This window comes from Prinia subflava, chromosome 4 (assembly GCF_021018805.1).
Source record: "Prinia subflava isolate CZ2003 ecotype Zambia chromosome 4, Cam_Psub_1.2, whole genome shotgun sequence".
Classification (NCBI taxonomy): domain Eukaryota; kingdom Metazoa; phylum Chordata; class Aves; order Passeriformes; family Cisticolidae; genus Prinia; species Prinia subflava.
In genome coordinates, this window is record NC_086250.1 from 66,574,280 (window position 1) to 66,594,472 (window position 20,193).

Sequence of the window (20,193 nt, forward strand, 5' to 3'; positions counted from 1 at the left end):
CAGATGAGTTCCAAAAAACCTCAGTTTCTCATACAGATTCCCCCATACCATTGTGTCCACTGAGGGCTCTACCAACCTAAAGAGACAATAAAAAGAAAGCCCTAAGAGTTCATGGTGCTTTGCAACTGCAACTGCTGTACAAGTGCAACCCTCTCTTAAAAGCAGAGACATAGTTGGCCACAGGGTATCTCAGGACTAATAGATGCTGAACAAAACTTCTGAAGATAACAGGCCTCTGGGGGGAGGAAATTGGAAGCTGAAAATTGTCCTAGCCAGAGTGATCTTACTGTAGGTCCTGATTCTGCAGGCTGAAGAACCACAGAGGGACCCAAAGGGACTCCAGGATTCTACCAAATGCCAAAACAAGCCCCAGTTCACATGTCCTGGCATAGGGTAGGACCTGCGAGATGCAGGAGAATCTGAATACATTTGTAGAATGTCCGGAAAGAATCACCTCAGAGGACAGGGCATAGTTCTGGCATTTCTTGATAGACCTTGGATAAAATAGCACCAGGCCTAAGAGAGAAGGAAGGCATCTCAAGGAGTCATTAATGTGAGTTGTTTGCAACCCCTAGCCAAGCCTGTAGCACAAATCTCACTCTGCACACAATCCACTAAGAACATGAGTTGTAGAAGCCTCAGATACAGAACCTTTTGTTTTCCTTAGGCTGCAGAAATTCATGCTTTTAGTGTAAGGTGTCCTTGGTACAGCTGCTGTATTGTCAGATGAGACAGAAGCCACCAGCTTAGAGAATACAAGACAGTAAGGAGATACCTGACAGCATTTTCAACACAATTCATCATCAACAACAGATCCCCATGTGCAAATTCTAGAGATTTATAGGGCAGTCACTTTTCAAAAGCTGCCTCTCCCAGTTTATCCCACCCACTGAAGAATGGACTGTCAGCCAAACTCTACGCTGGTTAAAATATTTTACTGTAAAACTCACTACGTTAACCAAGCTGAATGTGAAAGGTGCTCCCTACACATTCCTACAGTGACTGACTGCTGTTGGCAGATTCATGTTTTCAGGCTGAAATACTGGTTGTTCTTTAAGCAAAAGGTGAAAGACTAAGAGATGAGAAAACCTCAAATTACTTTTGCCATCAGAACATAGGCAGACAGCCCCTGAAGCCACTTAATTTACTACAGACAGAAAAAAAAGACAGAACCCCAAGACACCAGGGAGATGAGATCTGAGGGGTTCAGTAAAAAAGTCAAATATCTGATTGCTTCTCAAACCAGCTGAATTGCCATGGGATTTAACTGCAACACTACAAGGAGAGGAGTCTTCCAGTGTATTTAAAAGAATGCTGTATTTTGGTGTATAATATCAGAGCTCATCTACTGGGAAAAGTTTTCACCTTGTATGGCAGGGGCCAGATATTGAGAAGCCAGATTCATATATTGTTATAAACCATCTGAATTCTCATTGGAATTGTTTTAGGACCAGAAACAGGCACAAACAATACAAGATGAAGAGGGAAGTGAACCATTTGTTGAAATCTGTAGCAGAAAGCTGAGGATAGCGTCATGTTGCTGGACTTAAATCATTTATCACAAGATTTAAGAAGAAATAATGTACTGCAGAAAAAAAGGAGTTATACCTATGTCCTCCAGGGTACACCAAAAGTGGTTGTGCAGCAGAAGAAATAAAACTATCAGCTCCTTTATAGTACAGGAGGCAAAAGTGACAGGCTTGAAATATAACAAGGGAGATTCAACAGCAGAAAAATCTTTAACAGGAGGGAAAATGAAAAGAACTAAATATATGAGCAAGTATCTGGAGAGCTTCTGGGCTCTTCATCACAAGAGGTGCCTGAAAAAAGCCCAGCAATACATCAGCCATGAATGACAGTCATTTCCACTAAGCTATTTGGGCTGGAGGATGAATTATGGGATCACCTGAGGTGCTTCTCAGGTCTGTATTTCTGTAACCAAAAAAGCACATCCTAAGGATATACAGACATTCTACATCTAAAACCTTGGAAACTAAATCCAAATACCAGGAATGACACATTCTCAAATGATGCTTACAAGCAGTCAGAAACCTTCCAGTGATCAACACTGCTACAGAAAACATTTATGTACCTCACACTGGAACACAGAGAAATGAAAATAAACCTTTAGAGAAGGAGAGTCAGAAGTGAGTAAATCTGACATCTGCTGCAATAGAACGGAAAAGATGTTGCCATTGTTCATCCTGTTTGTCAATACAATAATTTATACCCCCTGGTATAAATTACTGCTAGCATCTTTTGTGAAGAAAATTGCTAGAGCAAGGAAGTGTGTTGGGAAAGAGCATTCAGACTGGGAAGCTACAAAACAGTGAGGGATGTGTTTGCAGAGCAGCAGTTCGTTTATATCCCCAGATGCAAAGAAGTGTTTCAACACTAAAAAAAAAAGCAGAACCAAGTGATATGAAGACACTCTAAGCTGTTAAAAAATAAATGCATAAATAAATAAAATGCAGGAGCTTCATCATAAAAATAACTCAGGCAAATAAGACATTTACCATTCCTCATCCATTCAGCTAATGAATTAACTAAATAATGAAGGTAATGAGAATGTGGACACTATGCAAATATAGTTTGACCACTACTGGTCACAATCTTGGCCAATACAGCTATGAATGAACTGGAGAGCTGCAGAACTGGAGAGCAGGGCAGCTCAAGACAAGCAACCACATCTCTTCAGGGGGTGCTGTCATAGCTGTGCCTTGCCTGTGAGTCAGCATAAACGGGTGCCTGTAGCAGACAGTGATTTGCACGGATACACTGCAAAGACAGAAGGCTGGGCTGGAGGGGAAGGACAACTCAGGGAAACTCCAGGGACATCAGTGACAGATCTAAGAAGCCCCACAAATGTAAACAGCACAAAAAGGCAGTAACAGTCTGTAAAATGAAGAGTCACCACGTACTGCATTCCTTCCCTCTCACGGGGTCGGGTAGTCCCGAGCACTCCACGGACGGGTTGGGGACTGCCACCCTCCATCTGGAGCCGCTGCTGTCGCACTCCGTGTACTCGAAGTGGAAATCTGTCTGCAAGCAATTACAAAGAGTTTCAGTTTCATCATAACATTTGCATATTAAGCTCATTAATCAAGGCTGGGATTAGCAAGCTCAGTTGTAATTAAACCAGAGAGGAAGTGGCTGGCGTGAAACACACTGTGCAGCTTTGATGATTGCCGTGTGTCATCACAGAGCAAGCACAGCTCTCATCAGATGCCACACAGCACAAGAGCTAGGGCAGAAGGTGGGATTTGCAAAAGCACTTGATAGACAGCATGCAGATTTCACTAGAATTTTTTTCCCAGTCTCTAAGAGCAGGATTGACTGAAAATTTCTGTCCATCACAGTATCTGATCTACAGCAGCCAACGAGGCTTCCTCTCTGATCAATGGAGAAAGCCATACTCAGAGCACAAGACATCCCATGATAGGCTGGATGTGTAAAATGGATGGACAGATTCCTTCTGCAAGAGCTTTTCCCTCTTTGTCAGTCTCAGAGGAATCCCAGGCAAATTAGGTCAGAAAAAGCTGGTGCTGGGATACCTCTGAAAATGTCATCCAAGGTCAGCTCTGAGGAGTACCTCAAGGCAGAATGATGGTGTGAGGGGAGATCAGTCCCATGGTCTCTGTGGCTGAGATAAGCCCTGGGCAGACCCAGTGAAAAAGACTAAGAAACTTCCCAGCATTAGCTAGCAAAGAATATTAGCTATTTGTCATATTAATAGTATTGATTCAGATCCCACATAAAATCTAGACTCACATTTAATTACATTTTTAGTTTTGTGTTTATAGCTCTGTTTTCAAATTCATAGCCCAGAAGTTAATGATTAAAACAAACCTCAGCAATGTCTAATTTTTCAACCAGTTTGGGTGGAGCTGGCAGAAATAGTGAATAACCTCCAGAGGGAACAGATCCATGTTCAAATGACATGCTTCGGCAAGCTCCATAAGATGGTTTCATACAGGCAAACCCACCTCCAGCTCAGTCTGCAGTTAATCAAGGTAAAACATTGGTCATGTGCTATTTTAGACACCTGTTGCAGAGGGGAGAAGGAAATAACACGTCCTAGAAACACTTCTTTCTCCCCACTGGCTGCAGGTTGGTCCATGCTGGTTCTGATATAAATTAGTTAATTCCTGTAAATATTCAGCTGACTGACATGGAGAAGACTTGCAATTCTCCTCATTTAGTCGCAGAAAAACAAACAATACTGAGTTTAATACTTCTACTGTTACCATAGCTCTCCAGAGATATTCAGATGTTAATAAAGTTCTACCTAAACATCATTAAAGCCTTTGCTATTTTGCATCCAGGTGCAAATAATAATCTGATTTCTCTGGAATTAGTATTTTCATGGCTGAATGTTGGAACCCTAGAAGCTGAGAATTTTAGGCTTTGTGTGCTGACATACACCAACCCTCAAGAGAGCACTACCTTTGACCTGAGGCCATGGAACAGGCTTCCAAAATTGAGTTATAGCACTGGGATTATGGGTGTGTAGTTTGAATAGAATTGTGTGATATCCCAGAGTGGAAAACTTAAAAGATTTTAGTATATAGTAATACATATATAAAGCAAGATGGAGGATTTAGGGCATAGTTTAAGTTCTTCTTTCACCTTCTTCTTCATGGGTTTGGGTGGTAGCTTGTAATTGGGTGAAAAGGTCTGCAGACCACAAGTGATTAGTTATTGGGTTAAAAGTTAAAAAAAAGTAGGTGTCATCTCATAATTGGTCCATTTATGCTTAAAAGACCTTGGAAAGAGTTAGAGACACAGCCATTTTTCACTTTGTTAGTTAGAACTCACAGCTTATGAGACTCTACTGTAGATAAGAATTAATAAACATCTGAGTCCAAACATGAAAACTGTGTCTCCCAAACATGTAATCCCAGCTCTAACAGAAGGAATGAAGATAAAAAACCAAGAGCTGAATAATTATCTTTGTAGCTCAATCAATGGTTTAGAAACTTAACTCGCAGCACAGTGGAAAGGAAAACTATTTGTCTCAAAAATCCAAACCCAGATCAACCCATGAAATATGATATAACACACTGCCAACTCTACAAATACACTCAATTATAATATGTATTTTCTCCCTTTCATCTCATTATGCAATCTTTCAGGAATACTTTTAAAAAATGGTCCTAAATCATCTCAGTATGAAATCTGCCTATAAGGCAACCAGAATACACAAATGTAATAGATTCATCTCCTAGTTCATATGACATAAGAAAAAAAAATTATCTATTAAATTAAATATACAAGATTGGAGTGAAGCAAAGAAAAGGATATTGAAGTGCTCTGACTCTTACTTACTTTCAGATCCATTTTCTATTTAAAATCAGATTAAAATATAAAAATACAGTCTGGTGTCAAAAATCCAGGTTGCTGTCATAGCCACCCTCTCAAAGCATACTTCAGTGACACTGAGCCAGCAATGCAAACCCTCTGCAGCCAAAGCAGGTCCCAAAAGTGGAGCAGCTTGTGGGACACATCATGCAGTGCAGAAACATCCCCTCCAATGGCTGGATAACTATCAGCTATCAACAGGGATTCAAAACTCAGGACACTAACAAAAACTATAAAAAATAAAAGGTTTCTGCTCTCCTTCCATGTTCAGGCAGATGAGTCAAGTTTCCACCCCTCCACAGAAACCTCTCAGCTTTAACCAGCCAGGTGAGGTTTGTGGAGAGATGGACCCAACACAAGCCATTCCCTCTGATCACCCCATCCCTGTGTGCAGCTGTGTCCACAGAGGAGCCACAAGACTCAGAAAGTTTGTACAGCAGAACAGGAGTTCTGTGTGGTCTCTTTCCATTTCTTTCCCCTGTACTGTGTGCAGTCCCCTTGTGGAAGAGTGGTTGGGGTGGGGTTTTTTGTTTATTTTCTATCTGGCTTTCAGCTCAGCTTTATGTCTGAAAACACCTCTGTGGACATGGCCGTTTATCTGATTAGTGACTGTATTGAGGACTCTTCAAATTAACTTTTGCCTTTGGTTGCACGCACATGCATAGCTCCAAAAATCTCTGCCAGCTACCAGTGCTACTCTCTTAGAATCAGAGAAATACAGAATCACAGAATGGTCTAGGTTGGAACATTAAAGATTGTCCAGTTCCAACCTTCCTGCAAAGAATCTGCAAAAAAAAAACTGTAGATACCTCATCCATGGAAGGGTTTGAGGCCAGGTTGGATGGGGCTTTGAGCAACCTTGGATAGTGGAAGATGTCCCTGCCCATGACACAGGAGTTGGCATGAGATCTTCAAATTCCCCTCCCAACACAAACCATTCTGTGATTCAATGATTCTACGAAGCAAACACTGGGGGCCCAGCTGTACCCATCTTTTATACCCAGAATATATTTGTGCAGCACCACAGGCACGGCAGCAGCTCACACCTTCAGCCTTAAATTAACCAGCATGGCTGGTTAATGGTGGGTGAGTGTAACTGCAGGGAGCCGTGGTTCAGCTCCATCATCTAGCACCTCACACTGCTTTAGCAGCCCCGGCGATGTCCTCAGCCCCCAGCACAGCTCAGGGCCACCCCGAGGAGCTGGAAGCACACCTTGGCTGCAGCCCCCACGCCTTCCATCACACACAGTGTCTGCAGGAGTGTTTACTGCAAGGGGCCCATTAATGCTGCTGACCCGGCTCAGCACTTCTAATCTGCCTAATTTGAACTTCCAAATATAGAAGGCTGACCATGGAGCACCACGGGACACTTACAACACCTTTGTTTCTCATGGAAAGATGCCATGATGTTGGGATTTCCTCACAGAATCATAGAATGGCTTATACTGAAAGGAACACTAAAGATTGTCTACTTTCAGCCCCATGACAGAAAAATTTCTTTACCCACCAGTTCTCTGAAGGGAATGTCATGGAAAATCCATTGCCAGATGTTATCTGTTGCCAGCTACTACTCTGGCTTTGCTTTCAATGTTTTTTCCCACTTTCATCCACTCATGTAGTATCTTTACATTTGGCCACAGGCCTGTTTTTAATTTTAACTGTAATTCTGACTCTGTTTTATTGCTTTTCTGTGTTTGGCCTTCATCTTCAAAATATGTCCCTCCCCCAGTTCAGCTATAATTTCCTATAACATTTCCTATTTTATTGATCATAATTCCTAGGATTTGGAAGAAATAATTTGAATTTCACACCCAGAGAGGAAGTTTCCATTGGAAAGTGTCTCTCAGGAAAAAAATTAACAACATCCCACATAGGGTTAAACTTGGAAAAAATGCAATTTTCTAAATGGAAAATTGATGCTGTTCCAAGAAACCGCTCAGGATCTATGTGTAGTCCTCAGCATTAAATTTCAAATGGAAGGTTAATAGTAACCTAAAAAATGCTACCAAAAATAGGCATCTGCATTTGCTTTACCCTGTGCTGAATTTCGTTTTATTGTTCTTGGAGAATTAGTGAAATCAAATCAGCAGCACCATGCAAAGCTGTAATGAGAAACTCTCTGACCTACACAGGCTCTCTGTGAAGGACACCCTGCACAAAAAAGAAGCCCCTGTGCACACACATGACATCAAAGAGATGGTGCACTGGTCACAGCTCTGCCAGGGGGAGGAAAACACGACAGAATTTTTCCAGCATCCTGTGCTCAAAACCCATCAATAGGGGATCGATGGTGTGTGCCTGGAACCCTCCCACACATCCTGTGTGAAGCTCCAGCAGAGATCTCCTGGCTCCCTGGAGCACCCACACCTCCTGTGCCCTTCCCCAGCTCCCAGCCCACCAGGAGCTGGCTGAGCAGCACCTCAGCAAGGTGTGTCCCACCCTGTATCCCCTGCAGCTCCACTGCCCCCATCTCACACAATTCTTGTCTTCACTTTAAGTGGTACCAAGTGGCCCTCCTTGCCCAGCTCCCAGTGTATGTAATCTTAGATGTTTCCAGACCTCTGCATCTGAGCTAGATGTCTCACAGTCCTCCACAACAGTTGACTGACACATGAATTTCCAGGGCACAGATACCCTGTCCTGAAGTACATGCCTATTTCAGGGCATTTCTGAAACTCTACAAGTATTGTTTTCTTCTCCACTGACTGGAGAGCTTTCTTCCAGACAAGCCCCGTGGCAATAAGCTTTTTTCCATGACAAAGAGCAACACCCTCTTCAGTGCCTTTCCTATTTTTCTGCACCAATTTCTTCATTCCTGCCTTCACATAGATAGGAGATGCCTTGCACTCCTTCCACTTAATTAGAACCGAAGAGCAGAGAGGGCACAAGTCCTTACAACCAGTTCCCAATGCACTGAACACTCAATTTGGGCAGAAAAAAAATGGATGAAGCCCAGGAGCAAAGAGCATTTACCATACCTGTTATGAAACACAACAGCAAAAGGCCCCTGCAGTTTAACAAACAGCTTACTCTACTCCTGTTGTTTTCCAACCACAGACATCACTGAGCCAAACAAAAAATAAAAATAAAATTTAAAAAAAAATTCTTCTATGCTACCTGGCCAATATTACTAACCAACTACTCTCAAGAGGTCTGACATTTACTCCTTCCCTGAGCGTAGACTTCTTGTTCCACTGATACTTTGCTTAACCTGATTAGCTGCACACAATGCTATTAAAAGATACTGCTTTCCAAAAGGGGCATCCATAATCCTTACAGGCCTCTGGGCCGCCTATATTTACATGTACAACAGGGATTAGCTGCGTATTTATTAAAAAACCCTCAACCTTTCTCACAAATAAATGCCTATTTTAAGGAAAGAATGACTACAGACAGAGGTAAAGAGGAAACCCAACCTCACTGAGCACTGCTGTGATTTTTCCCCTGACTAATCTCAATGAAAATGAGTCGACATTTTTGCTTCCCTGCTACACCCAGAAATGTCACCCCAAAAGAGAGCAGATGCAGAGACATGGCATTCTCCCTGCGTGGCTGTTTCCCATGTCTGGCATCCACAGCATTAGCACACTCAGGGACTATGCTGTCAACACTTTGAGACTACTCCAGAGCTTTCAAGGGCTGCTGATCAGTCACTTCTAATTCAGGCTTTGAAAAGGAGAAGCAAGTTCCCACTTCTTGTTAGTTTTGAGCTTCTAGCCCTTCCTCCTCTCTTACCACGCTTGTTATTTGTAATTATATCCCAAATATCCCTGCTGTCCCTCTGTGCTGCTATCACCCTAGACCACAAGGAAGCAACAGACCCTTGTGTGAGCAGGGCTGTCACATCTCTCCTCCAGACCTAATGCCCAGCTCTACACTTCTCTCCAACATGAGCACATTCCTCTCTAATCTCCTTTGAAATTACTTGTATCAGTGGTTTTCAGCTGAAAATTTGAGCCAGGCTTTCAATTATTCCTAAATCCCCAAATTCCTGAAGACATTTATGTGTATTCTGCCACATTTCTCTTTTCTGGACCCCTAATTCATTTGAGGCTGTTTTGGCAGTAAGAATCCCAGCCCTAATTGCATTACTTAGAACTTCACAAGGCAGCTGCATATATTCAGACTCTCTCAAAATCAGGCTATTTGCATCTTGAATCTAATTCAAGCACCAGGTTTCAACCACCAGAAGCTGAGGTTGGAACACTGCCAAAGCCATCTGCAAATTAAAGATGAACTAAAGAGGTTTACTGAATGAAAGCCAGAATTCAGCAAAAATATATCATCAATATTTGCAAGGAATCAGAATAAATTACATTTTACTAAGTTTTTATATAACCTATTTAAATATAAACCAGAATTCTAACCCAAATGTGTTAAAATAAATGTCCAGCTCTAGGCCAGTGAGCAGAGTGACCTACACTGGACAGATGTCTGGAGAATGATGGGTGAAGTTCAGAGAGCCATGAGCAGCTCCGTCAGCAGGAGGAAGACAGAGACAACCCTTGGCAATGTTTACAAACAACAAGAGATAAAAAAGTGTTTGGATGAATATTGTGTCCCACTGGAATGAAAAAGGCATTGAGCTCTCACACTAACTAGGTCAAAAAGCTTCCTTTGCTCTTGGTGAACCTGCTGCAGCAAAGGATGATGATCACCAGAGAGATAAAGAGGAGCTGGTTCCAGCATATCCCAGATATTCAGAGTGGGACACAAGAACTGCATCTCTTTCTCCCTCTGGAGCTGCAGAGTTTGTACAGCCTTGTTTGCACACAAGTTTGGGTGGGACAAGTCCTTGCTGCTCCTTCCTGCTGCACCCAGCTCTCACCTCCTGGGCTGCCATGGACATTTTGAATGTCTTGGGGCAGCCTCTGAACTGTGTCAAGCTTAAATGGGCCAGTCGAGGAACAAGAGAGGCTGTTGCTCGTTGTAAAAGTGATTTATGACATGGCTAGATCAGTCTCACAAAGGTGGAGTGTTACCATCCATGCAATTATGCAAAAAGGCTTCTAGCAGAGTCCCCATGTCCCAAGCAGAAGCAGAACTGCACTACCCTGATACAATGCATTATATTCATAAATCACCCAACCAGCTACAAACAGGATGCTATCACTGTCTTTTTGCACCTATCCTGGTTTAACACAGTTGCAGGCCAATGGTGGGCATGTCTTACACAGGGCCTATGCACAAGGCCCATCTATTCCACCTAGCAATGCTGTGTTATGTTTATCTTATGCCCAGGACTTAGTTAACTTTGTAAACAGTAATGCTACTGAACTTTAAACTGGACTTTAGGGCTTTTCTATTAATTAATACAGTCTATTATTTGCCTAAAGCACTTAAGGCATATTTTTACTTACCTAAAACTAAAACTTACCTTCCCACCTCACGCTTGTGTGACTTTATGTATCTCAGTTTCTCCGAGGGTTTCAAACCAACCCCTGCATTCCTTTCTGCCTCTGAGCCTGTGTGCACAGGAGGTTTCTATCTGGTTTCCAACAGAACAGCTGCCAGTCCACCTCTCAACTAAGCCTCCCAGAGATGCCTGTCATAGAAATCATGTGCTATTACTATAGCAGGGTTTTAAATTAAGAGATTGCAGGGCATTTCGGAAGCCATTTAATCCATGTTCTTGCCCCTCACACCTAAACCATTCCTGACAGAAGTTTGCCTAACCTTTTAGAAACCTCCCAGTGACGGATATTGCACAGCTCTGCAGGGTGAAGCTCATAGTTATTGGCTCAATAAAATGATGCTAATGTACTCAGACCATTCATCAGGCAGCTAATGAAGCAGATATCATCAGCAAGGGAGCTGAGCAGAAGAGCTGGGAGAAATACGTGGGGGTGAAGGGTTTATTTGCTGAAAAGCACAGCCCAAAAGATACCATTTCAGCATATAAAGAGATTCAGTGAGCATGGCTGGCCCCAAAGGCTGGCTGCATCCCTCCAAGAAATTACTTTTACATAGCTTTTACTATGCTATACATTTATATATATTTATGATATGATTTTTCTGAAGATAGTTTCTTAAGGACAGTGCATTCCCATGTAACACAGCATCAGCTGCAAGAAACTAAAGGGCTGTGTTGTGAACACTTCCTCTCTTGGCTGTCAGGCACCCTCACTCTGGCTGGAACCAGTGGAGATTTCTCCAGCCTCACAGGGCACTAGCCAGGTCAGAGACTGTCATATTCCAGCAGAGATGGTGCTTTCTCATTCTGACACTTATTCAGCCTTTGCCAAATCCCTTTCAGCAGCAATCTAGTAATGGCTAGGAGAGTTTTTATTATCATTACCTTATTTTTCCTTTCAGGGACCACTTTCAGTCTGAAAAGGTCAGGTCAGCCAGCAGCCCTTTGACTATGAGAAATTTATTTTACTTCTAAGTAAAACTTCACAAAAAAGCTATGTGCAGCCAAACCCCAGTCATCTTTGAAAGTGTCTGGGATTATTTATTTTTGCAACCTGTAGAAACAAGTAGCCTCTAGTAAAACTCTGTCTCTTTCATCCAGGGACTTATCTGTTGCCCAGTTAAGTCAATAAAAGATATCCATTCACTTCAAAGGACAACAGGATGAGCCACAGTTAACCAGCTCATGTACTCATCACCTGATGTTATTTAAATAACAGGTAATAGTCACTGTCATCCTTGCAAGTGAAGCTCTAGAGAAGGCAAAAACCTTTCTCCCTTTTAAAATAATCCCATTGAATTTCATGGAAGGAGATACCAAAGAGAGAATTCTACAGGATGGCCCTGGAAAAGATTCTTTTCAGCCAGACAAACTGAATTTGCAGAGGCATCGCCAGTGATGGCTTAATAAGCTAATAAAAGTATTGAGCACTTTGCCTGCCCCAAACTACATTTTTCTTTTCCCTTATGTCAGCACTACATCTAAAAAGAACCTGATCCATCATAAAGTTATTTTTTCTTCTAGTTTTCAGCAGAACAGCTCCCTGCACACTGTGTCAGCACCGCTGTGGACACAGGAAGGAGTGGCAATGGCTGGCCAAGGTGGAAAGATGGACAGAGGAAGAAAAGCACTGTCAGTCAGGAGCAGGACTGATTGGTCACACAGATTTAGACTGGGTTTAATTAGATGTGAAAATACTCCTTGATTCTGATGCCTCCTTTCCCAGCTTTTACAGCTGTATTATTCAAGGGTTTGGGTCTCTCAGGCACCACAGAACATTTTAATGAATATGGAAATTAACACAGTCTCTAGGGATACACATCTCCAAAGCCACTCAACAGAATTTCCAAATGCATATTCTGGTTCTTAGCAACAAAGCCTTACAAATCTTCATCAAAGAGAGACTTTTTAATGCCAGTCAGACCATAGAAAATTGAGAGTTAAGAGAATAAGCTTTGTGCTTTAACTGCATCTTTGGTGAAATGCTGATTCCTGTTTCAAAACCAACTACCCCCGCTTTACAAAAAGCAACTTGCAGGAAAGCCATCAAGGAGAAATTCAGACATAATGATACACGTTTGCATTGTACCTTAAGACAAAAATATTCTTTTCCTAAAGGAGAAAGGAGGAGTTAAACCTCCCACCCTGCTCCATCGTCCCCCCATAGCTTGACTTGGGAGATTTGGAGGTGGGGGACTGAGGGCTGTAACACCCCTCAGATAAGCAACCAGATGGATGTAACAAATGCCACCTTGTAAAAATGGCAGGAGACACCAAATCTTTTGGCAGACAGGGTTGGGTCTCTTTTACAGATGATAACCTGCACAGGCAGGTTATCATGGGCCAGAGGCATAAGTCCTACTTCTTCATCAGCTGCTGGCTTGCTTGTGGAGTCTCAGAGAAGTTCTCACTCACCTGCCTTACAAGTATAATCTCATTTGGCACACCTGGAAATGATACATTTCTCTGCAAATTATTCTGGGAACTAGACCACTTTTTATTGTCTTACTTAATGCCAAATACTGAGACAGGTCAGGAGTGGAATCCAGAGGCTGAGTCCTTAAACAGATAATACTGCCTTACCCACAGGCAAAGGGCAAAACCACAAAACAGATTGAATTTACTAATGCAATTCCACAGTATTTTGCCCACTGTCTGCACGGCTTCAGGGAAATGGAAAGCTTGAAACACTTATTTTCTTTATGTTTAAGACTCTCTAATAAGCCAGTTACAAGTGCAACAAAGAGGACACTTCTGCCAGGAGAGAGCTTGTAAAAACAGCAGGTCAATAGCCTGTTCTCCATGTCTGGCAGGTCATTTCACATGTAACAGCCACCAAAAGCACCTACCAGAAAGAGGGAATAAGACATGAAATAGTATGGCACAGAAAACAGCAGAAGTTTCCCACTTGAGTTCCCTACCATCACATCCCTGTCCCTATCTGTCACAAGTCCCCTCCCTAGGCTGAAGGGATGCTCCCTGCAAGCATTACCTTGGGTTCCACTGCTCAAGACTATGGAAAACAGTGCTGGTTAATATCTTTGGAGTATGCTTGGTTTAGAATAGGATGCCAGTCAAAGAAGAGCAGTTCAAGAATCAGGAAAACCATTTCAACTCAGCTCTCAGGTGGGACCTGCTGCCAGGACTGGATCGAGGAGTTCCACCTCATCAGAAAACTTTTTATAATAGCCATCCCTGTATTTCCCAAAATACCACCAAACTTTATCGCTGAAAGTTAAAAAGTTAACTGCCTCAAGGGCAACACAACTTTCTCAGGTCACAAATAAATTTAAATGATGGTATAAAACTGTCTGGCTTGTTTCCAACAGAGAAGATAGAAGAGAAATGAGAGAGACATGTCCAATATCCAGTGATTCCGCTGGGAGGAAAATCTGCTAGACGTGATCAATTAATTCATTGTAATGAAGAGCACTGTAACCTGCTATCAATCATTTTTGTCCTGTGCTTTGTATCACATGGATTCCTAATATATGCACATGCCAGGGGACTTGGAGGAATATTACTCAGCGTGTCTTTCAACTGGCTTTTTAAACTACAAATCATGTGATTATTTGTTAACAAGTCGGGGATGTGTTAACGATCTGATGACATTTCATTTATGACTCTTGTCTAGGTAAATCCTCCAAGGTGCACTAAATACAAACAAATAAAAGAAACGGTCACCTTTAACGAGTATGTGGGCACGTACACACCTGCTTGTGCATTTTTGTATGCACACACAGCAACTCACACAAGGATAATTCTGTCATCATTTAACCCACAGGCTCCATCTCCCCTTGGCTGACAAAATTTGGTACAGCTCTGCTGCCTGCAGAGCCACACTGATTTACACCCACAGAGACTCTAGCTTCTTGTTTATCTTTTAAGAGAATGACAAAAGGTTGTTAAAGTAACACACAGGTCTTGGGTGATGTCTGGGGTATCTGACCATTGCTCTGTGAGACCCCTGATGGTGCAGCCAGACCAAAACATCTTGTCTCTGCTCTCCAACCCTTCCAGCAATGACAGCTAATTAGGTGCTGCAGAATTAACTTTCATCTTCCACCTGTGTGCTGGTGGTGACTAATTGCACCCACAGAACAAAGCAGTTCCAAGTATGCCAGTAAATCCCACCATGGACAAGCATGGGATGCTGCAAGGATGGGATTGACCTCACCAGGACACGGATGGCAAGGATGACAGAGCAGGGGCTTGATGTCTTTCCCTGTGTTTGAACCAAAAACTGCTCTGAGAAAGAGCTCCTCTCATGACACAACTTCTTGCTGCAGGTGGGGCACTGGGCACAAATGCTGCTCCCCTCCAGGGTCCCACCACGGTTCCTCAGGGTTCCTCAGGGACACATCAAGGCAATGCCCACAGCGCTCTGAAGGAAGATTGCAGATAATTTCTGCCTTCTCTGCTTGCTAACACCCACTGAAACTTTGTGGCTAAATCCATGGCTGGATTTCCTCACAGGATTCAAAAACCTACTTCTTTTATCCCCTCCCTCCCCAGATGCTTTTAAGTTGTGTTACATATCACTGAAGTGCTGGTGCTCTGGGAGGAATATTAACATCAAATATAAATAGAGGCATTACAACTAAAGCCATCTGTTCCTTTTTGTTGACTACAAATCTGTTCTCCTCACCCAGAGCTACTCCAGCCTCCTGATCTCTCTTCCAGCCTCTGTCTCCGGGGCACCCCAACAAAAGTGCAAATCCACAAGCTCCACTCCAATTAACCTCTACACAGGTTCAGACCAGCCACAAGGGATGTCAGGAGCAAGGAAACAAGTATCTAGAGCTGGTTAGAAAACATCTCCATGGACACTGAGAGGGAAACACATGGTGGGGGCAATGCAACTGCCCATTCATTGCACCAGGAGTGCTTCAGTGCTTCACCTCAGTGCAGGAGACAAACCTGTGGCTCTGGTAGGTAAAAATCACACTTCAGGAAAAGCACATGTGGCTCTGAATCAGAGCAGTTACCAGCAGACCACTCTAATCTGGCCTGAGACAAGGACTTTGCAAAGTGGTTAGGACACAGATGCCCTGGAAATGCAGAAACAACAATATACAACTTGGGACAAAGGATAAAGGCATTCAGACCTGCATAATCCAGGAACAACCAAAGGCTCTTCCCTTTCCTTTAAGGACTGTGACCTAAAGCTTCAGCTAAAACAGCTGCAGTAATATTTCCCCACAAGCTCCACATAATCACTTTCTTCCCTTTCATTATTTCTTTTTCCTATTTCTACGCAAAACTCCCATGGGAAGAGGTCACAAAAGATTTGGATGGAAATACCCTTCAGCAAGAGGAGCAGGAAACAAATTTACAACCCTTTTCCTGGGGCAATGACAACCCTCTTCCCTCTCTCGTGACATCAGAGATTCCAATGAGAATTTTCCTCGTGTCCTTGCCAAGCCAGCTCAGCCTGATCCTCCCAGCAAGGCGCAGATGCCAAACCCCCCTCCTGTCCCAGTCCCCTTGGCCAGCCCTCAGGATGGCTGCGTGGGGAGGTAAAGCTCTTTGGACCTGCCCCAGGCAGTGACAATAGCTCAGGAAAGCTGTTTGCTCCCCCAGTTCCTTTTCAGGTAGCGTGGGGAAATGGAGCCAAAGCTCAGCAAACAGAAGTTCAATCAACTGAGGCTCGAAATAGAAACGAGACCGTGCTGACCGCCACGACCGAGCACAGAAAGGGCTGCCCAGGCCTGAGTGCACACAGAGCTGAAAGAGGTGTCATATGTGCTCCTGGGGCTGCAGGATTTGCATATGACTCCCTCCAAGTTTATCAGCAGTTTCATAGTGTAAGGAAGTAAATAATCAGAGATTTACAGAACAGAAGGCTCAGGCTCGCTGCACTGCTCCAAGATCCACACCCAGGCTCCACGTCCCTGCCATGCAGCTGGGGAGGCACTTCCACGCCCTAACATCAAAATCTACAAGAACCAACCAAAGGCACCAAAGGCAAAATTCAAAGCAAGTCTGAAATTGTAAGAATAGAACAAACCTATGCCTCACCCCAAAGCTGGAGCATCACCTGAGGCCAGTGTGTGAGGGAAAATTTCTCCCTACTCAAGTCAGTCTCCATTATGCAAAAGTCTTCTCAGCTTGCTGCAAGTTCAGCACATGAGCTCTGAACCAGCTGACATTCACTAAGTTTGCTGCAAATTCATGTCCAAAGCAGGATCTGTCTGCAGGATCTGTCTGTTCCTACCCTAACTGGAAAATTTTAAATTCTGAGGTAGTGGTGACACCCAGTGAAATGGCTGAGAACAGCCCTGGTGTCCATACCTGCTCTGTAGTGCTCTTCTCAGCTCTAGATCGAAGATCTGAAATCAGAGTCTACAAAAAATCCTCTAATTCAGTGTTTAGCTTACATCTGCTTCCTTATAAGTCAGAACACTGAAGCACAGCTTGGGTGCTCTGATGACTTTATTCTCAGAGCCTCTTTCTAACACAGAATCACAAAATTGTTTGGATTGGAGATGACCTTAAAAATCACCCAGTTCATCCTCCCTGGCATGGGACAGGGATGCCACACACTAGACCAGGTTGTTCAAAGCCCCATCCCAACTGGCCTTGAACACTTTCAGTGAAGACAAGTGTTCTTATCCCACATGTAATTCTGCCCAGGAGCTAAGAGCCAGGACATTTAGGTCTTTATTTGTAAAAGGCACAAAAGAGCTTTGCTCCTATCCAGGCACCTGTTACAACAACAGCTGGGCTCTTCACCAGCTTGGAATCATGCCTCAAGTGCTGTGGCAAGTTGCACACAAGAAAATTAAATTCAGGTCTCCTGGGGGTCAAAAGACTGGATCAAACTCTTTGTTAAGAGCTTTCTAAATCTGTAGTGTTGATCCTGCCCAAGGGGCTGCCGGAAGGGAGTTGCTTTCACTGTGGGAGGAGATCTTGCAGCAGCCCTTGCCATGGCAATTCCAAACAGCAGTTCTGCAGAGCTTCAAAATGCAACAAAATAGGAACATTTAGCCCCACTTTTATCATTCTGCAAAGCTTTCTTGATAATCCATCTGTTTACTTGCCAAGGAAAGCTCATCACATGAAGTCAGGGGCGCAGGGTTCTCCAGCCAATTAAGCAAGCAGTGCTGCTCAGTGTGCCTTTACTGAGCAAAGAGCCTTCCCCTCTGCTGTGCCAGGCCACCACCACCATCCAGCTTTGTCAGCCAGCCCTGGAGCCAGCACAAGGTTAATGCAGTCAAGGTGCAAAAAGAAAAAAATAGTAATAATTAAAAAAAAAAAATTAAAAAAAAAATATATATATATATATTGGAGGGCAATGTGCATATAAAGCAGCTGATTTCCAAATACTGTGAACTCTGCATTTCTCAGGCTAGTGCTGGCACAGGTTCCCTCAGCCTCCTCCCACCATTGACCACAGTGTACTTGGTAAGCTCTGAAGTTTTAAGCAAGACTCAACACTGAAGGAAGAACAATGGAAATTAAGAGATGTTATCTGGGCATGACATGCTTATATCTTGAAGGGGCAACCAAATATATTTTTAATTGGCTTTGAAAAACAGAATTAAGCTGTAACATGATTACATTTCCATTTTTCGCTACAATTTTCTCTACAAACTGTACCTATTTCAACAGTATCAAATCTGCCCTGAGTTGGGTGTCTGGAAGTTTGCTGTCCCCTTTTAAAAGAGCCTAAATGTCTCTTTTGACTGTCCTAGGAAGAGGTGGGGCCTCCAGAGGATGTTTCACGTCATCTCAGAGGAGTCCCTGCCACCAGAGAGTCTTTAAGCTGAAACTACTCAGGATGTCAAAGCCATTCCTTCTGAAGGCTGGAGGGAAGGAGGAGAGGAGTGTTTGAGTTGTGGGGTTTGCTCAGTTGAAGAGCAAAGGATATTTCATTCTGAAATACCCATGCCACAGGACATGGTTGGCTTTCCAGCTAAAAGTGTGTTTGTCAAAATGCATTAGAAAACATTCCCTTGAATGTGGAAGACTGCAAATCCTACCCAGAATAACATTTGATTCTAAGGAAAAAAAAAAAAAAAGACATAAAAAGGCACAAAACCAACCCAGTGGACATTTCCCCTCATTTGAAATACTGCAGACATCAAATTTTGTCAGGACTCAGAATACAACCACAGCACAACCCAGAACCCAGCCCAGCTTTATCACATTGGATGGAGACCCTCAACACTAATTAATTCACAATTAATGTTACAATTAATTGTAACAGCCAGTGCAGAGACAACCCCAATCAACGTGAATTAAGGGTCTCCTGCAGCACTCAGGGAGACTCCAGGGATGGAGCAGCCCTAACAAAGCCACTCCATGCCTTCCCAACGTGCTGTCTTCCACGTGGCTATATCCCTGCAATGTCCTATCATGTTTATTCCCAACCTGTCACACACCAAACAACTGGCTGCCTAATGCCATAATTCAGTGTTCATAATGAAACATTGTAATTATCTGCTCATCTCAACTACAGCAAATCAATTTACAACTCTGCACCAGCAGGCACAGAGACAGAAATAATTATGAATCTTCCACCACTGGCTGAGTATTTCATGCATATACAGACAGGCACAGAACCAAAGGCAGCAAATCTCAGTTACAGCCTTTCTACACCTTCAGCAACACTGGGAAATCCAAACACAAGAGATGGCAAAGTCAGCGAGGCACTCCGGGGGTTTCCTGAAGAAAATAACCTGAGGGGTCGGCAGGAAACCCCCAGTGAAGAATCCTGGGGATTTCCTGAAGAAATATTACCTTTACATCCATGGAATCCATAAAGAGAAGGAATTAACTGCTCAATCAAATCCCCAGTGAGCAATGCCAGACTCTCTAACTCAGGTGTCAGTGTTGTGTGAAGATCTGTGACCATTTTAAGCTGTTTTGCTGGTGTAGGCTTTCACCTCCAGCCTCCACAAAAGCTTTCCAATTTAAAGGCTGAAACATATTTTTAAAAATGCACAAGTGGTAAGCAAAACCAAAAAGTCACATGTTGGCAGGTTATCTCAACAGGAATGCTTCCCTTTCCAAAGAAATCCTTCCCTCTTCTGTGTTGTCCTTTCCTGTGAGAGATGCCAGAGTGAAGCAAACTGCTACAGCCAAGTTTATATCCCAGCAAAACTGTTCCCTCTGATGGAAAACCCTGAGAAGCAGTGAGCCACAGCTGCTCTGTCAGGAGCCATTATGATGAAGGATTACCAGCACAGGCCATCTGTCCAAGCTCGGGGGTTTGCTTTGCTTTTTGATTTTTTTTCTTTACTGTATGATGCTGCAGTAAATCAGGACAAAATTAAGCCCAGGAGTGGCTGATCCCTTTGAAGCTGAGTCGCCCCTGGAGCATCACTATCACCACTCCACCATCCAAGGATATTAAAATAAAAAACACCTCTGAACAATGATTCAGCACAATATGATCTGATTGCCCAGCATTC

General features: G+C 43.2%; 1 protein-coding gene across 1 annotated transcript in view; it reads right to left on the reverse strand.

The window, feature by feature from the left end:
- Positions 1 to 20,193, reverse strand: part of ELAPOR2 (endosome-lysosome associated apoptosis and autophagy regulator family member 2) — a 96,198-nt gene that overhangs the window by 43,691 nt on the left and 32,314 nt on the right. Inside the window, exon 2 of the mRNA XM_063396998.1 lies at positions 2,922 to 3,042. Within this exon, the coding sequence (XP_063253068.1) occupies positions 2,922 to 3,042 (121 nt within the window). The remainder of the gene's footprint in view (positions 1 to 2,921; positions 3,043 to 20,193) is intronic.